The sequence below is a fragment of the Diceros bicornis genome, chromosome 24 (assembly GCF_020826845.1).
Source record: "Diceros bicornis minor isolate mBicDic1 chromosome 24, mDicBic1.mat.cur, whole genome shotgun sequence".
Lineage (NCBI taxonomy): Eukaryota > Metazoa > Chordata > Mammalia > Perissodactyla > Rhinocerotidae > Diceros > Diceros bicornis.
The window spans coordinates 2,882,728-2,909,078 of NC_080763.1; the positions used below are offsets into that span (position 1 = coordinate 2,882,728).

The following is a 26,351-nucleotide window of genomic DNA, read 5'->3' on the forward strand; positions in this document are numbered from 1 at the left end:
CATAATGTTATAAACCAATGTTACCTCAATAAAAAAAACTCAGTTGTTGAGAATTATCAATATTTTTATATCCCATTCTATTTTAACCTCTCAGCAGCATGAAACACTCTCTTCCCTTGATTTTTGCAACACCTTCCCCTATTGGCTTTTTTCCCACCTCTCTAGCTGATCCTTTTTGGTCCCTTTTGCAGATTTCTGCCAGTAGAATTGGGAGTTTCTCAAGGCTGTTTAAGCTGTCTTCTCTTCTGTTCTATACTCTCTCCTAGATACTCTCAATAACCATTGACAATCTGAAGAATCCTAAATTTATATCTTTGGCCCAGGCTCCTCCTTCAAGTTCCAGACCCATGTGCCCTTCTGCCTTCTCTATTTCCCTTTGAATGGGAACATCCTCAAACTCAAGAAGTCTAAAACCAAATATGTTTTCCCTCCTGTATATATTGGAGAACGCTGCCATTCTTGTACAACTCAGAAAACAAAATATCATCTTTCATGCCTTCCCATTCCTAAGCCCTACATGTCCAATCAAATCAATCAGCATGTCCTTTCCATTTTACCACCTAAATGTTAAATCTCTCTTATATCTGTCCATTTCTTTTTACTGCCACTACTCTAGTCATCATTTCTCCTGGATAACTACAATGGGCTTCTAATTCATCTCCCTGAATTCAGTACATCTCCACACTGAAGCTAGAGATATCTTTTCAAAATTCAAATCTGTTTTGTTAACAGCCCACCCCTGCCAATCTCTGCAGAGCATGACACAGTTTACAAATAGCTACAACTCAGAATCAGGAAAATAAGCATGCATGCTGTGGTACAATACCTTTCAATTTAATAGCCACATCGATATAGGATTGCAGAAATGCCATGGATACTGCTTGCCCTACATTAAAATAAAAAATTTAACAGGTATTACAACATACCTATCTCCAAAGCATCCATATTTATATATAAAAAAGTAAATACATTTATGGGGTTTCCCAATTTGCTATTTCTTAATAAGAAATACCTTTCGTATACAGTACTCAATATTGTCTAAAAATTTAAGAGGGCTCCAAATGCAACTAGTTTTCTGCATTCATCCTGGAAGGAATATATTTGAATGGCTACTATTTGAAGATAAAAGCAATATACTTCCTATAAATCTATAAGAACTAATATATTAAAATCATTAGCTTAAATCACAGTAATTTTTCTAAATTAATAAGTTGAAAATCTAGTTTAATGACTAGCCTTCAATTTGTAAGTCAGATATACATAATCAGTTTTACAACCCCAGAATCAGCTAGAAGTAAATGTTTCAATATGTGCAGTCTACCTCAGACACGTGAAAGCTATGTCACTTTACAACGTGCAATACACAGAATGCAAAAAATAAACCCGCCTAACTTTAAATTCCTAACATGTAATATAGATCGTCTCCTCTAAAGGCTCATACTTACAACCAGCATAGAAAAGCACTATGCTGTCAGAAGCCATTACTGTTGCATTAAATGTCTCTTCTGTAAGTTCCACTGTGAGTTCCAAAGGTAACTGTCTCTTCCTATCTCTGTAAATTGTTTCTGCCACTTCATCATCTTGAATATCTAAAATGTTTGCAAGGAAATTAATGTAAATATAAATGTATAATTTAAGATATTTATGGTTTCCTCCCTCCCAGGTGAGCATATGAAAATTTGGTACTTTGTAAAAACTTCTGAATTCACACTATCTTATGAGTTAAAATGTATGATATTTAGAAAACTTTCCTGTTGCCTGGCTTCCTATTTTAAATGACTTAAATGAGTTGCTTCCTGACTCAGAAAATGTGAAGTTTTAGTCAAGTCTAGAAGCAATTATTTAAACTTGTCTAGAAGTAATATGAATATTACTATTTTGTTGCAAATATATTAATTTATAATCCAAAAAGTTCCCACCACACATATTTGACAGTGCTTCTTTAGCTCCTGCTATAAGCCAAGTGCTGTGATAAACACTAGGGAAAGTGGTAAACAAAACAGCTACAGTCCCTGACCACATGGAGGGTCTATGAAAAGTCAGACAATAAACTAATTGCTGAATAAATATATAATTATAAATTGTGATCAGTTTAAGAAAGGAAATGGATACAGTGAGAGATTAGAACAGGGAGATTTAGATTGGGAGATCCAATGTGTGCCAGGGAGAAAATCAAGAAAAGAACGTCTTAGGAAAAAGAATAACATATGCAAAGGCTCTGAGACATAAAGGAGCTTAGCGTATACTAGGTACTGAGGGAAAGCAAATTTGACTAAAAAAAAGATGGGTTGAAAGAATAAATGGCATGGGAAAACTGGGCTAGGCAGTGGCTAAATCATAAGAGGCCACATGAGCCAAGAATTTTGGGGTTTTATTCTAAGTGCATCAAGTTATGGGTAAATTCTGAATATGTAAAAACTTATCGTTAATTTAAATAGATAGATCGACTGAACAAACCAACTGACCCATCCATTTATCCATCCATCCATCCATGTATGTAGTAACAAACACATTTTAAACTTGTAAATACTGTTGCAAGTTTGTACAGATGGTATGGTAACACTGAAGGGGCATCTAACTTGATGAGAGAGACAATTAAAGCTTCCTAGAACAGTAGTCACTAGCTGAATATTAAAAGTAAAACTTAGGGAGACAGTGAAGAAAGGCAATGGAGGCATACAGAGCAAAGGGCACAGCATTTGCAAAGGCACAGTGACATGAAAGAGCATAATGCAATTGGAAATGCAAACAGTGACTGGCTATCTAATGGTATTAAGGAATACTGCTAATTTTTTAGATGTAGTAATAGCATTAATTATGTTAGTTTTAAAAGGAGAATTCTTATACTTCTGAAATACAGAGGGAAATATTCATGGATGAAATTATATGTTTGGGATTTGCTACAAAATAATAAGGGATGGGCAGTGATTGGAACAGGATAGCCATGGGTTGAGAGTGGTTAGGTGGAGCCAAGTAATGGATACCAGGAGATTTGTTCTACTACCCTGTCTACTTTATGGTAAGTTTATAACTTTCTGTAATAACATAAAAAAAAGAAAGGAAGGGAGGAAGTAAGGAAGATAATGCATTCAGAGAACTAAAGTATCATTTTCCATATGACTTCTAATATTAGAAAATAAAATACTAGATCTAGATTTCAGTACCTCTCAGCTGTGTGACTCTAGTCAATCACATAACTCTCTGGGCCTCAGTGTTCAAATCTATGAAGCATAAGAGTTGCACTACATTAATTTTAAGGTACTTGTAAATACCACATTCCATGATACCTGGAGGAAAGTTAAGTCCTCAATAGAAAAATTAATAAAGGCCTATTTCCTTATTTACTGTATGTTTTTTCTTATTATTCACATATTTTCATTTTCCTGCTAGTCTTTTATTTCCCAATCCATCCTTTCTTCTCTTATCTTTTTCCAATACCTCCTTACCCTCTTTCCTATTCGCTCTCTTAATCATCTACCCTCACTTGTAAATTTACTCACTGCTCAGCTCTACCTTTCACCTGTTCATCAATACATATACACTCTCTTTTTAGCCATGTTTAATTTTTTTTCATATTGTCCTTTTGTAGAACTGAATCCATTTTATTCTGATTTATCCTGTGCCCATTTCCTTTAAAGGACATTTTTCTTTGGGTTCCACTCTCACATGGTAACAAATTCTTTCTAACCCACATCTATTTTTTCTATATAAATGGGAATAAAATGAGAATCAGGGGGGAAATTATATATATGGGCCGACATCATACAATATTATGGGCCAGTATGGATTACAGACATAGGAAGTTAAGACCAAAACAACCACCACCAAAAAAAATCCCACAACAAAACAAAAAACAAAAGTCAAAGCTGTAAAAGAAACACCAGAACTAGACTGGGGAGAGAAGGCAGGTAGAGTCAGAAGAAACAGAAGGCAGCACCAGAGGGCAAACTAAGGCCAGAGAGTCAGGAAACAATAGAGGGGACGTGGCAACCAGGAAATCTTCAAAGAGGCAACTTCCACTGAGGACAGGAGTCTTATTAAACTGACACTAGGAGGATTCCCCTGACTGTGAAGGTTGGAATGTACGAACCATGACAGGAACAAAGCAGGGAGCAGGAGACCAGAGCACAGGTCTGCCTATGTAGTGACAATGGTATGGTGGAGAACTCTGGCTTAAACTACAAACAAATCTGACCTCTGTGTATCAGAAAAGAACTAGGGCAATGCTCAAACCAAGAAACTGGTCACTGGTAAGAGTTAAAGCCCTTATTAAATTTATAATATATATTTTGATCATAATAATGAATGGAGCTCATGAAAAGAATATGTAAATTACTTCCTTCCTACTTCCTTTTGATAATATACTACATAAAACACTCAAGTATTTACCAAATGGGATCCAAGAATGAACAAGACATAAACCCTGCCTTAGAGATAATATAGACTATCGGAGGACAAAGTAAATGAGCAATTATAGAATAGGACCAATGTTATGCAAGAAGCACCAGCAATGATAAGGGTCATAAACAAGATTTCAAGTGTGAATGCTCAAGTTCTAGTCCAGGCTCCACCACATGCCAGTTGTGTGACCTTGGGCAGATCACTTAACTCTCTAAAACATAGATTCTTCACTTACAAAATGAAGGCAACATCGGCCAACCCAGAAGATAACAATCAAAGTAAATAATGTGCGTGGGAAAAGCCTTGAAATCTATAGAGTACTTCAAAAACGTAAGCAGTTAAGAAGAAAAACTGAAATAATGTTAAAAAGAAGTATTAAAATGTTATTGAAATTTACCACCTAGGTTGTTAGCAATCAGATTGATTTACAACTACAAATATAACTACATTTATTAGTATTTCATTTCCTAATAGGAATAATAAAAATAAAATATGTCGTGTCTCTTGGGTCATTTTTAAACATGGAGTAGACCAGTAAGGCTGCATCTGGAGGATAAAGGCACAGATGTGGAAAGCTAGAAGCCTGACATTTAACAGTGAAAGGTATCACACTAAACAAAATATAGCATCCTTAACATCTTTTCACCTAAACAACTTGATAAAATGTGATTCAAAATAAATTTCTTCAGATGTCTTCATAGTCTTGAATGTGACTACATTCTATGAGAAAGTTAATTCATTGAAATCTCACTGATCTTATGGATGCGGGGCAGGAATTGGGGTAGTGTGAGCATCGCAAAACACATTACCTATATCTGGACCTTCCATGTCATTGTCTTCATCTTCTCGTACTTCCTCAATGTGCATATTATTTTCCACACGGGATATTATTAAATCAATATCATGTAACACCAAAAATTCCACTGGCACTCCCTAGAAATACGTTCATTTTAAAAAATATGACTAAAATATTACAAAGCATTTTAATATAAAACTGTTTTACTTGTTTGACACTAAAATGAAAGTAAATCTTTGAACTTCAATTTTAAAATTAAATAAAACAAAAAAGGAAATTAACTTTACAATCACTAAGAAAAGTACCCAAATCACATCTTCTATAAAGATAGTGTGCACTGCTGACAAAGATGGCAAAAAGGAGGAACTGCAAGTCTCACTTGCTTCTTGTCACAATTACATTATACTGACGTCTGAAACATTTCACATAGAACAGCAAGTGTTACCTCAGTATAAAATGGAAATATACACAATTATTGCAAACAGGGCCAATCAAAATTATTTTGATATTCCACAAAAATATTCAAAATAATACTTCATCTAAAATAATTCCACTAAAAAGTTCAATTGCCTGTTTAGCTGCAAACATAAAAATACTATCTGCCCCCAGATATTTTAAGAACACCAAACTCTAGTCCATTGAAATTATTCCATTAAAATATCTTTCACTAATACCCAACTATCATTTGAAAACATGAAATTTTAGGCCACTAGATTATTTTAGTAAATTATCCCTGACTAAAAGTATACATTAGAACAAAGCTATAAAAGAGCTCCAAGTGTGTCTGTTCTTTGATATCACATAGCTTCAGGCTTTATTTTTATTTTATTTTTTTGGTGAGGAAGATCAGCCCTGAGCTAACATCCATGACAATCCTCCTCTTTCTGCTGAGGAAGACCGGCCCTGAGCTGACATCTATTGGTAATCCTCCTCCTTTTTCTCCCCAAAGCCCCAGTAGATAGTTGTATGTCATAGTTGGACACCCTTCTAGTTGCTGTATGTGGGACACGGCCTTAGCATGGCTGGACAAGCGGTGCGTCGGTGCACACCCGGGATCCAAACCCAGGCCACCAGTAGCGGAGCGCACGCACTTAACCACTACAGCTTTATCTTTTTAATAGTATATTCAAAGCAAGCAATTTTTTACTCCTGAAGAAACATAATGGAGCTAAAAGGAAATGGAATCAAAATCAATCAAACTGAATTTGTTCCAAATATACATAGAAATTATTGTGGTAAATCTTTCCATTGAAGTATAACACTCACACAGAAAAGAACACAAATTATAAGCGTACAGGTTGATAAGTGTTTACAAAGTGGATCTACTTACATAACCACCACACAGACTGACCAACACACCCAGAGGCCATCTTCTTGCCTCTCCCTGTCATTACCTTCCCCCAAGGTACTCACTACTCTGACTTTCATCACCACCTATCAATTTTGCCAGTTCCTGAAATTATATAATGGAACTCTACAGTTTGTACTCTTTTTGTGACTGCTTCTTTTGCTCAACATTATTTGTGAGGTTGATCCATGTTGCTACATATAAAAGAAGTTTATTCTTTTTCAATGCCATAGAGTATTCATTATATGAATATACTAGTATTTATTTATTTATTTATCTATTCTTCTGCTCATGGAAATATGTTATTTCCAGTCCGGGACTATTGTAGTTGTCTTGTGGTGCACATGTATACGCATTTCTGTTGGGCAACACTTAGGAATGGAATTGCTGGCTTATACACTGCCAAACACTTTTCCAATTTACATTGTACCAATTTTCACTTCTACCAGCATTTATGAAAGTGCTTGTAACTCCACATCTTTGTTAACACTTGGTATTGTTACTCTTGAAAACTTTATCCATTCTGATGGGTGAGTATTGGTATCTCTTGTGATTTTATTTGAATATCTACCTACAGTTTATTTGCTCATTGGAAAGGGGAAAATGTGTCTTATGATGGAGAGAATTAGCTGTCTCTACCTTAACTCAGTGATCAAACGTGGCATCATTAAGTGAGAAAACCAGACATCATGCACTTTAGGACAAGATGGAACAAAAAGAAGCCAGCACTATGAATTATTCTCACCCAAAATGTTTAATGAAACTAAGCAATCTAAATCTAACTTGCAGTTTTTAGAAAATATAAGGAAACAGAGGAATAAGGCAGACAACAGCAAAAGGAAACAGACAAATCCAGAATACAGAAAAACTGTCCCAATTAACCCAAAAAATCATTGTCATGGGGAATAGGTGGAAGCTAAGATATTAAGAGATTAAGAAACATACCAAATGCAATTCATAATCCTTGATAGGATTTTGGTTCCCAAAAACCATCTACAGATAATAATTTTAGGATGAGAAAATTTGAATATGGACTGGCTATATTAAGAAATTATTGTTAATTTTGTTAAATATGATGAGATTATAATTATATATAGGAAATAACAGTAGTTAGACATTTATGCTAAAAATTTATGGATAAAATGTCATAGCTGCAACATTCTTTGAAATGTTTCAGAAAAAAATTATAAATGAAGCAAATATGACAATGTTAATTGTTGAATCTAGGTAGTAGGTACAGCCAGCCCTGGTGGTCTAGTGGTTAAGATTTGGCACTGCAGTGGCCAGGGTTCATTTCCTGGTCATAGAACCACACTACCCATCTGGTGGTCACCATACTATGGTGGCTGCATGTTGCTGTGATACTGAAAGCTATTCCACCAGTATTTCAAATATCAGCAGGGTCACCCATGGTGGACAGGTTTCAGCAGAGCTTCCAGACTCAGAGAGGCCAGGAAGAAGGACCAGGCCATCCAATTCTGAAAAATTAACCCTATGAAGAACAGCAGAGCATTGTCTGATATAGTGCCGGGAGGTAAGAGGATGGTGCAAAAAGACCAGGCAGGGTTCCGCTCTGCTGTCCACAGGGTTGCTAGGAATCCAGAATCGACTCGATGGCACTAACAACAAAGGTAGGAGGTATACGGCTGTTCATCCTATTTTTCTTTCTACTTTTCAGTATGTTTGATTTTTTTAATAATAAAACATTTATGAAATAAATAAAAAGAGCTTTTAAAAACTTATATACTAAGAAAGATCTTAGACATTAACACTATTGCTCATAATACTATCCTAATATGCCAAGCCCCCTCCTCTCCTCAGGGCTTCTGCACCACCTGTGTTCTCTGCCTAGAACACTCTTTCCCCACTCTCCACAGGCTCATTCCTTTGCTTTATTGTCACTTATCAGTGAGGTCTTCCATGACTACTCTCTCACCTTAACTTGATTTTTCTTTCCATTGCCCTGACACCATCCAACATTCTAGCTATACCTATTTTGTATCTATCTCCTGCCACTAGTATATTAGCTCCATGAGGGCTAACTTGGTTTTGTTCACTGCTGTATCCTCAGAGCCTAAGACGGTGCCTAGAACAAAGCAGGTACATAATAAATACTTATTGAAAGAACAAATGAGCATTAGTTAATATTTATTGAACATTTACAGTGTGGTGGGCCCTGTTCTATGTCAGCACTTTATTTCCTTCAATATACTGACCAATAAGTCTTTAAAGTAGATATTATTATTATCCCCACTTTATGATGAAAAAAAATGGAGATGTATGGAAGTCAAGTAATTTGCCCAGGGTTACAAAGTAGAATTTGAATTAGGCAGTATGATTCTATAGCATAAACTCTTAACACTATATTGCTAATCACTGCCATAGGGGAAAAAATATCTGAAGAACTAATGCAATATTAACAGAAATGTTTTATAACTCTCATTATACACCATAAGGCTTGTAATGTAGTAATATGAGTATCCAATACTATCTGTACAACAAGCACTAGTACTTTAAGGGACCCTCGAACCCTGTGCCTGGAGGAGTACAGGAAAAGGAGAGGGAAAGGATGATTATACAATCCTAGGATCAACATTACTCCCGTGATGAGAAAGTAAAAAAAGATTTGCATTGAATTCAACAAAGAGAGTCACCGAAAAGCCTATTCTAGGGCTGGCCCAGTGGCACAAGCGGCTAAGTGCGCGCTGCGGTGGCCCCGGGTTCGCCGGTTCAGATCCCGGGCGCGCACCAACGCACCGCTTGGCAGGCCATGCTGTGGCGGCATTCCATATAAAGTGGAGGAAGATGGGCACGGATGTTAGCCTAGGGCCAGTCTTCCTCAGCAAAAAAAGAGGAGGGTTGGCGGATGTTAGCGCAGGGCTGATCATCCTCACAAAAAAAAAAAAAAAAAAAAAAAGGTAGAGCAACTTGGGGCCGGCCCCATGGCTTAGTGGTTAAGTGCGCGCGCTCCGCTGCTGGCGGCCCGCGGTCGGAACCCCAGGCGTGCACCGACGTACCACTTCTCCAGCCATGCTGAGGCCGCGTCCCACATACAGCAACTAGAAGAATGTGCAGCTATAACATACAACTATCTACTGGGGCTTTGGGGGAAAAAATAAATAAATAAATAAAATTATTAAAAAAAAAAAAAAAAAGCCTATTCTACCCTTGACAGAAATCATCTTGGCCGGGACACTATCTAATATATAACCTATCTTACCTTACACTCCACAAAATTATTTTGTATTATATTTTAACAATTTAACACATCAAAAGTGGGAAACCAGCATAAACTTTAATTCTTCTATAAAATCTATTTCCCAATAACAGATATTGCAATTTCTTATTTAAGGATCTTTATCTACTAGCAAAAAATGGCTTCAGAAAGTATTCTTTCCACTACAGGCCAAAAAGCAGAGCATACTAACCCCATACTACACATATTTGAAAAAAAAGACTACCGTTTTCAAAGTATTTTCCTATTTTGTCTTATAAAATTTTTTGTAAGTTAGAAGGGCAGGTTTTACGACTATTTCATAAATGAGAAAACTGAACCTGAAGAAGTTAATTCATTTATCTGGTTCCAGAACTAGAAGGAACAGAATCCAAGTCTTCTGATTCTTTTTTTTTTTTTCCTTTTTTTATTTTTTGTGAGGAAGATCAGCGCTGTGCTAAAATCTGCCAATCCTCCTCTTTTTTTGCTGAGGAAGACAGGCCCTGAGCTAACATCCGTGCCCATCTTCCTCCACTTTATATGGGATGCCACCACAGCATGGCTTGCCAAGCAGTGTGTCGGTGCGCACCCGGGATCCGAACCAGCAAACCCCAGGCCGCCACAGCAGAGCACGCACTTAACCGCTTGCGCCACCGGGCCTGCCCCCAAGTCTTCTGATTCTTAACCCAGTATTCCTGCCATAGGCTTAGGCAAGAGAATTTCAGTTTAAATTGTCTGGCAGTTTATAACATATCAACCAATTTTTTAGCATATGAATATAGTATTTAGAAAATGTTTGGAAATAAAGAGTTCTCATAATTAGGAAAAATTTAAGGAAAAAAGGGACATTAACAAAAATTTACAAAGGAAATATAAATGGCCAATAAACCTTCAAAAGTTCAACCTCCTTAGTAATCAAAGACATGTACATTAAAACAGTAACTGTTTTTGTCTATAGAAAAGATTTTTTTTAAGATTAATGCTCAGTATTGGCAAAGATGCATGAGAAATAAGGGATTCAAACCCTGTAGTAAAAGTACAACCTTCCTAGGGGGAAATTTGACAATGTATTTTAAAAGTCTTAAAAATTTCCATTTCCTTTGACAAATTTCACTTCCAGAAATTTAGCCAAAGGAAAGAATCAGTGATGTTCAAAACAGTGTACAAAGCAGGCATCACAGCCACAATAGCAAGTAATTAAATGTAATTTTAGGTGAAAAGTAGGATATATAGCATCCTAATTTTAATTAAAAATCCTAATTTTTAAATTAGGATCTTAATTTTCTTAAAAATACGTATATATGTATATATACATGAACATGGGAAAAGAGATAGACTAACAAATGAGAAAAGCACACCAAAATGTTAACAGCAATCATCTTTGAACAGCGGCAATTTATAGAATTTTTCTACAATAAACATACATTACTTTGGGATCACATGTATTAACTTTCTTTAAATAAGCAGACATTGTAGACCAATACATAAAATGACTAACCTCTTCTCTTTTGAAGACCACATTAGCATGCTGAGGAATATCCACTTCCAAAGAGTCCCTTTTTCAAAATAGAAATAAATGTTTTATATTGCTAATCTGAAGAATGATTGTCTTCCAGGATGTCAATCTAAAATAGTACTATAAGTTCTTATACTAAAAAAGGCTTATGAAAAAAGATTACAATTTAGTGAGTCTGAGAAATTTTCCACATAATCATAGACCAGATTTTCTAGTCTCTGTCTTAATCTACATCTTCATTTAACAGTTTAAAGGTCTAAATTTTAATCAAGCTGATAATGTATAGACTTTAGCTCAGCAACTTTCTAACTATATTAGAATCCATTAGACATTTGAGTTTATTTACAAGTGAATAGATTACCACATTTAAAAATGAGGAAAATATTAGTGTTTTGCTAAATATAGTGAATATTTCATGTTTAAGATACCTTAACAAGAGTAGAACGCCTGCTTTTCCCAGAAGACGCCAAGCAACCCATTCTGCAGTTCCTCTATCAGCTTCATATGTAGCTTGTTGACTAACAATAAAAACCAATGGTAATCCCAGCTGGAGATGAACAGTTGAAACTTGTTGAGGATCTTCAGCAACTTCAGTCTTCATTTAAAAAAGAATAAAATGTCTTCACTATTCCAACATTTGGATTTAAACTCTGCTGATTCTTATTAATAAAGTCATGAGTAAGAAATAAGGCTGTGAAATAAATCCAACATTAACAGAAGTGGTCTCACAATTTCCTAAATTTAATGCTCCCAATGTATCTATATAATTTAAGCATTATCAAATTAACAAATTTTTTAAGGAGTTAAATATAAAATTACAACCATAAGGAATACACATATTATAAAGAAACAAACAAAACAATAAATAAAACAGTGTGGTACTGATAAATAAAGAAAGAGATATTTCAAATGAAACAGAATAACAAAGGAATAAATTCTTTCATGTAAGAACTTGACATATAATAAATGACACATTACAGAACAATGAGGAACATCTGAGTTAAGAGAGCAGCTTGCATACACACACCTAATTTCACTCCCTCCAGAAATCCCAGGAAAACTATAGCAGTAGGATTTTTAAGAGATAAACACATATATGTAAAGAAAAACACAAGGCAGGAAAATTTTGGAAGCTGGAGAACAGAACAATAACTGACTTAGGAGAATCTACAAAGCAAAACCCTAAGCCATGAGAGGGAAAGCTAAGAAACAATTCAATCTTAACTGCAGAATCCTAAAATTGCTCAGGAACTGTCAGTGCCTGGTATCTCTCCGGAACTGGGAGAGAAATATTGGAGAGGGAATGCCAGGAAGCCTCTAAAACAAGGAGGACTAGGTAAAAGCTTTGGAGAAGCAATTAGATCCCTAGATTCTCCTCCCTAACACCATGAGCTTAGGCAACTGTCCCTCCCTCACACCAGAAGAAATCTGGGGGAACTTCAGGAACAGGTGAGACTGTGAATACCACACCAAAAGCAGGTGAATTAAATAACCAAATGCTAGGACACTCCCCAGGCCCCTTCACACTCAATTTCCAGAATGCTAGCAGCTAGACTCTGTCCTCCAGTAGAAGATTGGAAGATCCTTTTTCTGGGGACCTCGAATAACCCTAAGGAAAAGCCTAAAGGTACTGACATCAGAGTTCACCAAAAAGCAGCCCAGGTCCAATAACTCTATGGAGCTCAGAGTTAACAAGTCCCATCTACTTGAGAATTCCAAATTCTCAGAATTTCCAATCAGCTTTTTGGTTTCATATTCTAATCATGAACAGATAATCAAGGAGTAACAAACATCCGAGGAAAGCCTCTAACATGAAAGAGAGAGACAAGAACAAACAGAAAAAACAAATAACAGAGAGGAAACACAGACTATGCAGGAAGAAGCAAGGTTCAGATAACCACCACTGATAAGCTCAAGGAGATGGGAAGATACTGCATCCATAAAGAAATGAAAAATAAAGTTGAATGAATCTGCCAGAAAGTACAGCAAAAGATAGATGGAAAACAGGGGAGAAAATGTAATAAAATTGAAGGAGGTCCAACATCCAAATAACAGGAGTTCCAGAAAGAAAGAAGAGAGAAACAAGGGAAGAGATCAACACATTTGAAATAAATACAAAAGCTTCCCACAACTGAAGGACCTGAGTGCCAGACTGAAAGAGCCCACTGAGTAACCAACATAGTGGTTAAAAGCAGATACACAGAAAGATGTATTCTTGCAAACTTTCTAATTATTATTAAAAAAAAAATCCTACAAGTTTTTAGAGAGAATCCTACATTTACCTATGGTAAGCAGAATTCTAAAATGGGTTCCAAGATTCCTGGTATACAAATCTTGTATAATCCCAATCCCTTGAGGTGTGGGTGGGACTCATGGGATAGCCATTCCCTTGATTAGATTACATTATATAAGACTCTGTCTAACACAATGGAGTGAGATTGTCCTGCTGGCTTTGAAGGAGAAAGCCACAATTTTTTAAGAGGACCACATGACCAGGACCCGAGAACAGCAGGTAGGAGCTGAGAGCAACACCAGCCAATGGCCAGGAAGAAGATGGGGACCTCAGTCATACAATCACACGGAACTGAATTATGCCAAAACCTAAATGGGTCGAACAGCCTAAAAGGGTAGAAAAGCCTGGCTTATTCTTTGTGTATTTTAGAACTATAAGTAATTCAGTATTACAACATGAAAAGGAGGAACAGGTAGTAAGGCTAGAGATATGGCAAAGTGCCAAATCATTAAAAAAACATGTACATCCTCCTAAGAAATAGGGCTTTATTCTGTAAATAAAGTGAAGCCATTTAGGAATTGTAAGAATTATTGTAACAGGATCATATATGTGTGTTTCAAAAATGTCACTCTGCCAGCATTAGGGAGTATGAACTTAAAGGGAGTGAAAATAGAGGAATAAAAACCAGATCAGTTGCTATAACTAAAATAGTACATGTGAGAGATGGCAAGGTCCTGGATTAAAGCATTGGCTGTTAGAATGAAGAATTCAAAAGATATTTAAGACATAAAATTAGATGCAGGGAGATGCAGGAATTGAGAATGATTTCCCAGGTTTCTGCCATGAATGACTGGATAGTAAATTAACGAAGATAATGGAGAAAGAACAGATGGTGGAAAAGGACCACACACTAATGTCAGACATGTTGAGTTTAAGGAGAGAGAGACCTAGTTAGGAGTTAGACATATAAGAGATACATCTAATTAGTAGTTAGATATATGGGACAGGAACTCCAAAGAAACCCGTGTCCTGAAAATTCAGATCTGAGAATCAGTATAGTTAATACCACAGAAACAAATAAGATCACTTGGAGGGTGTGTTCTGAGCATCTATCACTGTGTATGTAGCAAAGCACCCCAAAACGTGATGCTTAAAATAACAAGAATCATTTATTTTGTTCATATATCTGCAAGCTCATCTCTGCTCCACATGGCATTCATGGGGCATTTCGACTGGAGGCTGAAGGTTCCACTACAAAGATGGCTCATTCACTGGCTAGCAAGCTGCTGCTGACCATGTACTATGAGCTCAGCCAGGGCTGTGGGCTAGAGGCCTCAATTCCTCTTCACATGGGCTTCTCCTCAAGCTTAGTTTCACAGCAAGGTAGCTGGGTTTCAAGAATGAACAACCAAAGAGAGCAAGGCAGAAGCACATGGCATTTTGTGACATACAGCCTCAGAAGTCACATATCATCACTTCAGCCTAATTCTATTGGTCAAGGCAATCACAAAGACTGAACTAGGTTCAAGAAGAGGGGACACAGATTCCACCACTGGATAGGTGCAGTGATAAGCTCAAATGATAAGAAGACCTTATGAATTGGGAGATACTGTTATTGCCATCTTTGGAAAATATAATCAAAGTCTGATACATTGAGGCTTTGGGGGTCTTGGAGAGAGAACTGAGTGTACTTTGCAAGGATGTACACTCACAGACGTGATATGAATCTGGCTACAATAATTCACACCCCTCCCACATGCAAAATACACTCATCCCTAAGACTCCCAAAACCTCATCTCATCAGACTTTAAGATCAGTGCAAAGTCTAAGATCTCATCATCTATATTCAAGTCCAGGTATACAGGAGGCTTCTCTAGTGTGGTACCTTGGGTATAGCTCCTTGAGAACTATTCCTCTCAATCTGAAGACTGGTAAACTAAACAGACAAATTATTTGTCCACAATACATACTCAAGAGACAATGATAGAACAGGCAGAGGATAACCACTATACATACTTCTGTTCTAAAGGGGGGAAAAGGAGGCAGACAACAGTCACTAGTGCACAGCAATTCTGAAATCCATCCAGGCACCATGTTGCCAGTTCCTTGATTAGGACTCAGTCCTACTCCCTAAGTGTTGTTCTCTGAGGCTCCTGCTTACAAACTCTGGGCTCTTGGTCTGTCCTCCAACTCATCCTTTCTTGTATACAAAAGGCAGCCTGTGTGTGCAGCTGAGTAGATTTCTCAGCCTTTTCCTGACCATAGAAATTTGGGGAAGTAAAGGTCTCTTTTCATTTTGTGCTGTTTCCGTCACTTTTCGTACAAGCTGGTATAATTCTTTTAAAACACGGTGGTTTCTTAATAACAAAGTTATAATCCATTCCATTAGAGGAAAGACAAAATCCCTAATATCCTTGATAGGTAGAAAAAGTAATGGAGTAGTATCATAAAAACTACAACTAATAATTTTATATGCCTATAAAAATATTGTATATTTTATATATATGTATTATATATCTTTAGTACATACAAATTAGTATAGGAGAATATATAAAAGTGAGAGAAACATTCATACATTGGGGTGGGATTATCAATATTTTTCTAAAATTCATGTATTACTATCAAATTACTTAACTTAGAAATTAATTTTCAAAAAAGGATATAATAAGAAAAAGGATTAAGAGAGACAGCTATGAACTACAATACAGCAACAAACTGGATAACCTAGAAGAAATGGATAAATTCCTAGAAACACACAACCTGCCAAGACTGAATCATGAAGAAATAGAAAATCTGAACAGACATTAACTAGTAAGGAGATTGAATCAGGAATCAAAACTCTTCCAACAAAGAAAAGCCCAGGCCCAGATCGCTTCACTGGAGAATTCTACCAAACATTTAAGGAAGAACTAATGCCTCTCCTCAAACCTTCAAAAAGTAAGAGAGGAGGGAACACTTCCAAACTCACTGTATGAAGCCAACATCACTCCGCTATCGAAGCCAGACAAAGTGATACTACAAGAAAAGAACTACAGATCAATACCCTTGATGAATACTGATGCAGAAATCCTCAACAAAATACTAGCAAACTGAATTCAACAACACAGTAAAAGGATTAAACACCATGACCACGTGGGATTTATCCCTGGGATGCAAGGATAGTTCAACATATGAAAATCAATAAATGTAATATACCACATTAACAGAACAAAGGATAAAAGTCACATGATCACCTCAATTGATGCAGAAATAGCATTTGACAAAATTCAACACCATATCATGATAAAAACACTTAATAAACTAGGAATAGAAGAAAATCACCTCATCATAATAGAGGTCATATATGAAAAGACCCCAGCTAACATCATACTCTGTGGTAAAAAACGGAAAGCTTTTCCTCTAAGATCAGGAACAATGCAAGGATGGGCACTCCTGCCACTTATACGCAACACAGTACTGGTAGTCCTAGCTAGAGCAACTAAGCAAGAAAAAGAAATAAAAAGCATCCAAATTGGAAAAGAAGTAGTAAAATTATCTCTATTCACAGACATAATCTTGCATGTAGAAAACCCTAAAGATTACACACACATTCACACACAAAAAAACCATTAGAACTAATGAATGAATTCAGCAAAGTTGTAGGATACAAAATCAAGACTCAAAAAACAGCTGTATTTCTATACACTAACAATGAACAATCCAAAAAGGAAATTAAGAAAAGAGTCGTATTTCTAATAGCATCACAAAGAATAAAATACTTAGGAATAGGCTTAACCAAGGAAGCAAAATATTTGTACATTCAAAACTACAAAACATTGCTGAAAGAAATTAAAGACGACACAAATAAATGGAAAGACAGACTATTCATGTTCACGGTCATGGATTAGAAGATTTAATATCACTAAAACGTCCATATGATCCAAAGACATCTACAGAGTCAAAGCAATGCCTATGAAAATCCCACTTGCATTTTTTGCAGAAGTAGAAAAAACCATCCTAAAATTCATATGGAATCTCAAAAGACCCAAAATAGCAAAACAATCTTTTTTGTGTGTGTGTGAGGAAGACAGGCCCTGAGCTAACATACAATGCCAATCTTCCTCCTTTTGCTGAGGAAGACTGGCCCTGGGCTAACATCTGTGCCCATCTTCTCTACTTTATATGGGAAGCAGCCACAGCATGGCTTGACAAGCGGTGCATCGATGCGTGCCCAGGATCTGAACCTGCAAACCCCGGGCCACCAAAGCGGAGCACGTGCACTTAAACTCTGTGCCACCGGGCCGGCCCCTAGCTAAACAATCTTGAGAAAGAAGTACAAGGCTGGAGGCCTCACAATTCCTGATTTCAAAATATATTACAAAGTTACAGTAATCAAAACAATGTAGTACTGGCATAAAGACAGACATATAGACCAACAGAACAGAACAGAGAGCCCAGAAATAAACCCTCACGTGTATGGTGAAATGATATTTGACAAAGGTGCCAAGGCTACACAATGGGGAAAGGATTGTCTCTTCAACAAATGGTGCTGGGAAAACTAGATAGCCACAGGCAAAAGAATTAAGATGGACCCTCATCTTACACCACACACAAAAATTAACTCAAAATGGATTAAAGACCTAAACATAAGACCTGAAGCTGGAAGAAAATATAGGGGGAAAGCTTCATGACATTAGAATGAGCAATAATTTCTTGGATATGACACCAAAAGTATAGGCAACAAAAGCAAAAATAGACAAGTGGGACTACACCAAACTTAAAAACCTCTGTACAGCGAAGGGAATAATCAGTAGAGTGAAAAGGCAACCTACAAAATGAGAGAAAATATTGCAAATCATATATCAAATAAGGGGTTAATATCCAGAATATATAAAGAATGCCTGCAACTCAATAACAAAAAAACCACAAATAACCAATTTAAAAAATGGGCAAAGGACTTGAATAGACATTTCTCTAAAGAAGATATACAAATAGCCAACAAGCATATGAAAAGACGCTCAACATCACTAACTATCAGGGAAATATAAACCAAAACCACAATGAGATATCCCCTCACACCCATCAGAATGGCCAGTATCGAGCAACAACAACAACAAAAGCCAGAAAATAATAAGTATTGGCAAGGATGTGGAGAAGCAGGAACTCTTACATGCTGTTGGTGGGAATGTAAAATGGTGTAACCGCTATGGAAAACAGTAGGGAGGTTCCTCAAAAAATTAAATTAGAACTACCATATGATCCAGCAATCGCATTTCTGGGCATACATCCAAAAGAATTGAAAAAATGGATCTCAAAGAGGTATTTGCACACCATGTTCACTGCAGCATTATTCACAATAGCCAAGATGTGGAAGCAACCTAAATATCCATCAAAGGATGAATGGGTAAATAAAATGTGGTATATAAATACAATGGAATATTACTCAGTCTTAAAAAAGAAAGAAATCCTGATAAATGCTACAACATGGATGAAACCTGAGGACATTATGCTAAGTGAAACAAGCTACTTACAAAAAAGACAAACACTGCATGATTCCACTGATAAGAGATCTCTAAAGTAATCAAATTCATAGAAACAGAAAGTAGAATGGTGGGTGCCAGGACTGCAGGAAGGGGGAAATGGGGAGTTGTTTTTCAATGGGTACAGAGTTTCAGTCATGCAAGATGAAAAAGTTCTAGAGTTCTGTTGTACAACAATGTACGTATAGTTAACAACACTGTACTATACACTTAAAAATTGTTAAGAGGGTAAATTGATGTTATGTGTCTTTTACCACAAAAAAAAAGAATATAAGACAATAAAGCAAGGAGCCAACACCTTACTATGAATTATTGTACATTGCCATATGAGTCCTCAAGAAATAATGGAAGCTAAATGAATAAACCATAATAGCACCCTTCTAATTACCTATATAAAAGAGTAAGTTTAATTTAATTCAAGTGCCTTGGATCTGAGACAGAGATCTATCTCAGATGCACAAACAAAAACAAATTTAGAGTGAGCTCAGCATCATGGCAGAGTGAGTTGTTCCCTTTGTCTCTCCCCCCTAAGTTACAACCAGTGGGACATCCACTGACCAACAAAGGACTCCCTGCACAGCATACCAGAACACCCGAGAGATCCATGCAACTATACATCTGAAGGTGGCAGGGGAACTAGGGGAGCAGCCCCCTCTCCTTCCCCTAGCAGCAGTGATCCAAAACGTGGATGTTCTTGGCAGAGGCAGTGGTGCTCTGACCTGAGGTTTCAAGGAGCACACCAGTCCACGCTGGTGGCCAGAGGCTGCAGGAGCAGACAACACACTCATGGCTAAGTCCCTGCATCTCCAGTGGTGGCAGCTGGCACACGTGTCCTGAGGCTTCAGGACACAGCGGTGCTGGGAAACCAGCCCCCTCCACCGCCCCTGGCATTGACGCTTGGTCTTTCCAGTAGTGTAGACAGCAGCCAAACGTGGATATCCCCTGCAGGGGCAGAGTGCTCCGACCTGAGGCTTCAAAAAGCACACCAGCACACACCAGCAACCAGAGGCTGCAGGAGCAGCAACAGCTTTCACGGCTTAACCCCTGCCCCTCCCCCAGCAGTGGCAGGTGGCACCTGCGCCCAGAGGCTTCAAGAGCCACAGCAGAAACCATGACCCAGCCCCCAGTGGCAGCACCCTCACACTGGCCCTATCAGCAGCAGGGACTGCACACAAGACTCTGGGGCCCCGGCAGTGACAGAGACACCCATGAACCTAGTGCCCCAGGCAGCAGTGCTGCCAGCACCCCCGGAGAACCCAGGAGCAGCAGCACCCGTGCCCCTGGAGAGCCTGCAAAGAGTCAGTGAGGGAACACCAGATCCAGGCAACCCTGGAAGCAGCAGACATGCTCACAGCCTGGTGACCCCAGTGGTGACATCCAGGACTGCAATGACCTCATAAGCAGCAAGGCACCAGCAACCTCAGAGGTACAAACAGCACAAGGAGAGTACTGATGATGCCTCTAGCAAAGGCAGGGGAGGGTGAAAATGCAGGCTCTCAAATACAACCAGAAGCAGCTCAGAATCAAAGTGAACAAAGCCTTACCCAAATAAGAAAGGTGTTTATTACCACAAATGCACCGGCAGAGGATCAACTCATCAAGCATCATGAAGAACTACAGTAACAGGGTACCACAGAAAGAAAATGATGACTCTCTAGAAACCAAACTTGAAGTCACAGAAGATTACAATTTAACTGAAAGAGAATTCAAAATACCTGTCATGAACAAACTCAAAGAGTTACAAGAAAACTCAGAAAGACAGTTTAATGACTCAGCAACAAAATTAATGAACAGAAGGTGTACTTCACCAAAGAGATTGAAACTCTAAAAAAACCAAACAGAAATTCTGGAGATGAAGAACACAATAACAAGATGAAACATAAAGTAGAAAGCATTGGAAACAGAGCAGACCATATGGAAGAGAGAATTAGTGAGCTCAAAGACAGAAATCTAGAAATAATTCAGGTGGAAGAGAATAGAGAACTAAGATTTTAAAAAATGAAGAAATTCTACAAGAAATATCTGACTCAATCAGGAAAAGCACCATAAGGATAATGGGTATCCAGAAGGAGAAGAGAGGGAGAAAGGAGCAGAGAGCTTATTTAAAGAAATAATAGCTGAGAACTTCCCAAACAGGGGGAAGGAACTGGATATACAAGTACATGAAGCTAATAGAACTCCTAATTATCTCAACGCAAAAAGATCTTCTCCAAGCATATTATATTAAAACTGTCAAAAGTCAATGACAAAGAAAGAATATTAAGGCAGCAAGAGAGAAGAAAATAACTTACAAAGGAACCCCAAACAAGCTATCAGCGATTTCCCAGCAGAAACTCTACAGGCTAGGAGAGAGTGGAATGATATATTCAAAATATTGAAAGACAAAAACTATCAGCCAAGAATACTCTATCCAGCAAAACTACCCTTCAGATATGACAGAGAAATGAAAGCTTTCCCAGACAAACAAAAGCTGAGGGAGTTCATCACCACTACACCTGCCTTATAAGAAATGTTGAAAGGAGCCCTCCTACCTGAAACAAAACCACATGGTTTACAAAGCTTTGAGCAAAGTGATAAATAGACAGACAGAATCAGGAAATTGCAACTCTAGATCAGAATAGGTTAGTAAGCACTTAATTATAACATAAAGGCTGAAAGGAAAGAAAGCATAAAAAATAACCATAACCACTTCAATTTGGTCACAAACTCACAACACAAAATAGGATAATTTGTGGCAACAAAAACATAGAAGGGTAAGAGAAAAGGATGGAACCTGCATAGGCTAAGGGAGATAAGATCCTATCAGCAAAGAAAGGACTATCTCATCTATGAGATCATTTATACAAACCTTAGGGTAACCACAAAGCAAAAAGTCAGAGCAGAGTCGCAAATCCTAAATAAAGAGAAAACGGAGAAAAACATCACAGAAAACCACCAAACTGAAACGGCAGACAGAAATACAAGGAAAAAGAAACAATGGAAATACAGAGCAACTAGAAAACAAAAGATAAAATGGCAGTATTAAGCCCTCATGTATCAATAATCTCTCTAAATGTAAATGGATTGAATTCACCAATCAAAGACACAGAGTGGCTGCGTGGATTAAAAAACAAGACCCAGGGCCGGCCCCGTGGTGTAGCGGTTAAGTGCGCGTGCTCTGCTGCTGGCGGCCCGGGTTCGGATCCCGGGCACACACCGATGCACCGCTTGTCAGGCCATGCTGTGGCAGCGTCCCATATAAAGTAGAGGAAGATGGGCACAGATGTTAGCCCAAGGGCCAGTCTTCCTCATCAGAAAAAAAAGAGGAGGATTGGTACGGATGTTAGCTCAGGGCTGATCTTCCTCACAAAAAAAAAAGCAAAAAAACAAGACCCAACAATATGCTGCCTCCAGGAAATACATCTCAGCTCTAAAGACAAACATAGGCTCAGAGACAAGGGATGGAAGATGATACTCCAAGAAAATGACAAGCAAAAGAAAGCAGGTGTGGCCATACTTATATCAGAAAAATAGACTTCAAGCCAAAAAAGATAACATTGTCCAAAGATGGACATTATATAATGATAAAAGAGACATTCCACCAAGCAGACATAACATTTATTAATATATACGCACCTAACATAGGAGCACCAAATCATATAAAGCAACTAATAACAGACCTAAAGGGAAAAATTGACAGCAACACAAATTAAAGGGACTTTAATACTACACCTACATCAATGGATAGATCATCCAAACAGAAAGTCAACAAGGAAACACTGGCCTTAAATGAAACGAGAGACCAGATGGACTTAATAGATATACATAGAACATTCCATCCAAAAGCAGAAGAATATACATTCTTCTCAAGGGCACATGGAACATTCTCAAAGATAGACCACATGTTGAGAAACAAAACAAGCCTCAATAAATTTAAGAAGACTGAAATCATATCAAGCATCTTTTCCGACCACAATGCTATGAAACTAGAAATCAACTACAAGAAGAAAGCAGGAAAAGTCACAAATATGCAGAGACTAAACAACATGCTACTGAAAAACTATTGGAACAACGAAGAAATCAAAAAATACCTGGAGACAAATGAAAATAAAACACAACATACCAAAACTTATGGGATGCAGCAAAAGCGGTACTAAGTTCGAAGCATATAGCAATACAGGCCTACCTCAAGAAACAAGAAAAATCTCAAATAAACAATCTAACACTATACCTAAAAGAACTAGAAAAAGAAGAACAAAGTCCAAAGTCAGTAGAAAGAAGGAAATAATAAAAATCAGAACAGAAATAAATGAAATAGAGACTAAAAAGACAATAGAAAGGATCAATGAAACTAAGAGTTGGCTCTTTGAAAAGATACACTAAATTGACAAACCCTTACCTAGACTAAGAAAAAAAGAGAAAAGCCTCAAATAAATAAAAACAGAAATGAAAGAGGAGAAATGACAACTGATACCACAGAAATACAAAGCATTATAAGAGAATACTATGAAAAGCTGTACACCAAAAAGTTGGATAACCTAGAAGAAATGGATATATTCTTAAGACTCATATAGCCTCCCCAAACTGAATCAAGAAGAAAGGGAGAATGTGAATAGACCAATCACAGGTAAAGAGATTTAAACAGTAATCAAAAACCTCACAAAAAACAAAAGTCCAGGACTAGATGGCTTGTCTGGTGAATTCTACCAAACATTCAAAGATTTAACCTATCCTTCTCAAACTCTTCTGAAAAACTGAAGAGGATGGAATTCTTCCTAACTCATTTTACGAGGCCAACATTACCCTGATACAAAAACCAGACAAGGATAACACAAAAAAGGAAAATTACAGACCAATATCACTGATGAACATAGACGCGAAAATTCTCAACAAAATATTAGCAAACTGAAGACAACACCACATTAAAAGGATCATACACTACGTTCAAGAGGGATTTATTCTAGGGACGCAGCGATGGTTTAACATCCACAAATCAATGTGACACGCCACAGTGACAACATGAAGAATAAAAATCACATGATCATCTCAACAGATGCAGAGAAATCAATTGACAAGATTCAATATCCATTTATGATTATAAAAATTCTCGATAAAATGGGTAGAGAAGGAAACTGCCTCAACAGAATAAAGGCCATATATGACAAACTTGCAGCCAACATCATACTCAATGGTGAAAAACTGAGAGCTATTTCTCTAAGAATAGGAATAAAACAAGGATGCCCACTCTCACCACTCTTATTTGACATAGTACTGCAAGTTTTAGCCAGAGCAATTGGGCAAGAAAGAGAAATAAAAGGTATCCAAATTGGAAAGGAAGAAGTAAAATTGTCACTATTTGCAGACGACATGATTCTATATATAGAAAACCCTAAAGAATCCACCAAAAAACTATTAGAAATAATTAACAAATACAATAAAGTTGCAGGATACAAAATCAATTTACCAAAATCAGTTGCATTTCTATACACTAACAATGAACCAGAAAAACGATAAATCAAGAATACAATCCCATTACAACTGCAAAAAAAAGAATAAAATACCTAGGAGTAAACTTACCCGAGGAGCTGAAACACCTAAACACTGAAAACTATATGATATTATTGAAAGAATTTGAAGAAGACATAAAGAAATGGGAAGACATTCTGTGCTCATGAACTGGAAGAATAAACATAGTTAAAGTGTCCATATGCCCTAAAGCAATTTACAGATTCAATGCAATCCCAATCAGAATCCCAATGAGATTTTTCATGGAAATAGAACACAGAATCCTAAAATTTATATGGAACAACAAAAGACCCTCAATAGCCAAAGCAATCCTGAAAAAAGAACAAAGCTGGAGGTATTACACTCCCTGAATTCAAAATATCCTACAAAGCTATAGTAATCCAAACAGCATGGTACTGGCAGAAACACAGACACACAGATCAATCGAACAGAACTGAAAGCCCAAAAATAAAACTACGTATCTCTGGACAGCTAATTTTTTACAAAAGAGCCAAGAACATACAACAAAGAATGGAAAGTCTCTTCAATACATGGGGTTGGGGAAACTGGACAGCCACATGCAAAAGAATGAAAATAGACCATTATCTCACATGATACACAAAAATTAACTCAAAGTGGATTAAAGACTTGAATGTAAGACCCGAAACCATAAAACTCCTAGAAGAAAATATAGGCAGTACACTCTTTGACAGTGGTCTTAGCAGTATCTTTTCGAATACCATACCTCCTCAGGCAATGGAAACAAAAGAAAAAATAAACACATTGGACTACATCAAACTAAAAAGCTTCTACACAACAAAGGAAACCATCAACAAAGTGAAAAGACAACCCACCAACTGAGAGAAAATGTTTGCAAATTGTATATTCAATAAGGGGTTAATTTCCAAAATATATAAAAAACTCATACAACTCACCAACAAGAAAATGAACAAACTGATCAAAAAATGGGCAGAGGATATGAACAGAGTTTCTTCCAAAGAAAATGTACAGATGGCCAAAAGGCACATGAAAAGATGTTCAACATCACTAATTATTAGGGAAATGCAAACAAATTAAAACTACAATGGAATATCACCTTATACCCATCAGAATGGTTATTACTAAATAGACAAGAAATAACAGATGTTGGAGAGGATGTGGAGAAAAGAGAACTCTCGTACACTGCTGGTGGAAATGCAAATTGGTACAGCCACTGTGGAAAACAGTATGGAGATTTCTCAAAAAAACTAAAAATAGAAATACCACATGGTCCAGCTATTCCACTTCTGGGTATTTATCCAAAGAACATGAAAAGACTAATTCGAAAAGACATATGCACCCTCATGTTCACTGCAGCATTATTCACAATAGTCAAGACTTGGCAACAACCTAAGTATCCATCAACAGATGAATGGATAAAGAGGATATAGTATCTATACACAATGGAATACTGCTCAGTCATAAAAAATGACAAAATCATGCCATTTGCAACAACATGGATGGACCTTGGGGGTATTATGCTAAGTGAAATAACTCAGAGAAGGACAAATACCATATGATTTCACTCATGTGGAAGATAAACAAAAAAACAAACACACAGAAATGGAAAACAGATTGGTGGTTACCAGAGAGGAAGTGGCATGGGAGGAGGGCAAAATGGGTATGATGATGGATGGAAACTAGACTTTTGGTGGAGAACACGACGCAGTCTATACAAAAGCAGAAAAACAGTGATGTACACCTGAAATTGACACAATGTTATAAACCAACGTGACCTCAATAAAATAATAAATTTAAATTTTCAAAAAAAGATTATATAATGTATAAATTTATCTATTTT

General features: G+C 37.1%; 1 protein-coding gene across 11 annotated transcripts in view; it reads right to left on the reverse strand.

Moving 5' to 3' along the window:
* Nucleotides 1-26,351, reverse strand: part of TXNDC16 (thioredoxin domain containing 16) — a 127,203-nt gene that overhangs the window by 30,807 nt on the left and 70,045 nt on the right. For all 11 annotated transcript variants that reach the window (XM_058566915.1, XM_058566916.1, XM_058566918.1 and 8 more), the window contains 5 exons: nt 11,704-11,870; nt 11,258-11,315; nt 5,211-5,334; nt 1,446-1,589; nt 827-886 (listed from right to left, as the gene is read on the reverse strand). In XM_058566915.1, the coding sequence (XP_058422898.1) occupies nt 827-886; nt 1,446-1,589; nt 5,211-5,334; nt 11,258-11,315; nt 11,704-11,870 (553 nt within the window). The remainder of the gene's footprint in view (nt 1-826; nt 887-1,445; nt 1,590-5,210; nt 5,335-11,257; nt 11,316-11,703; nt 11,871-26,351) is intronic.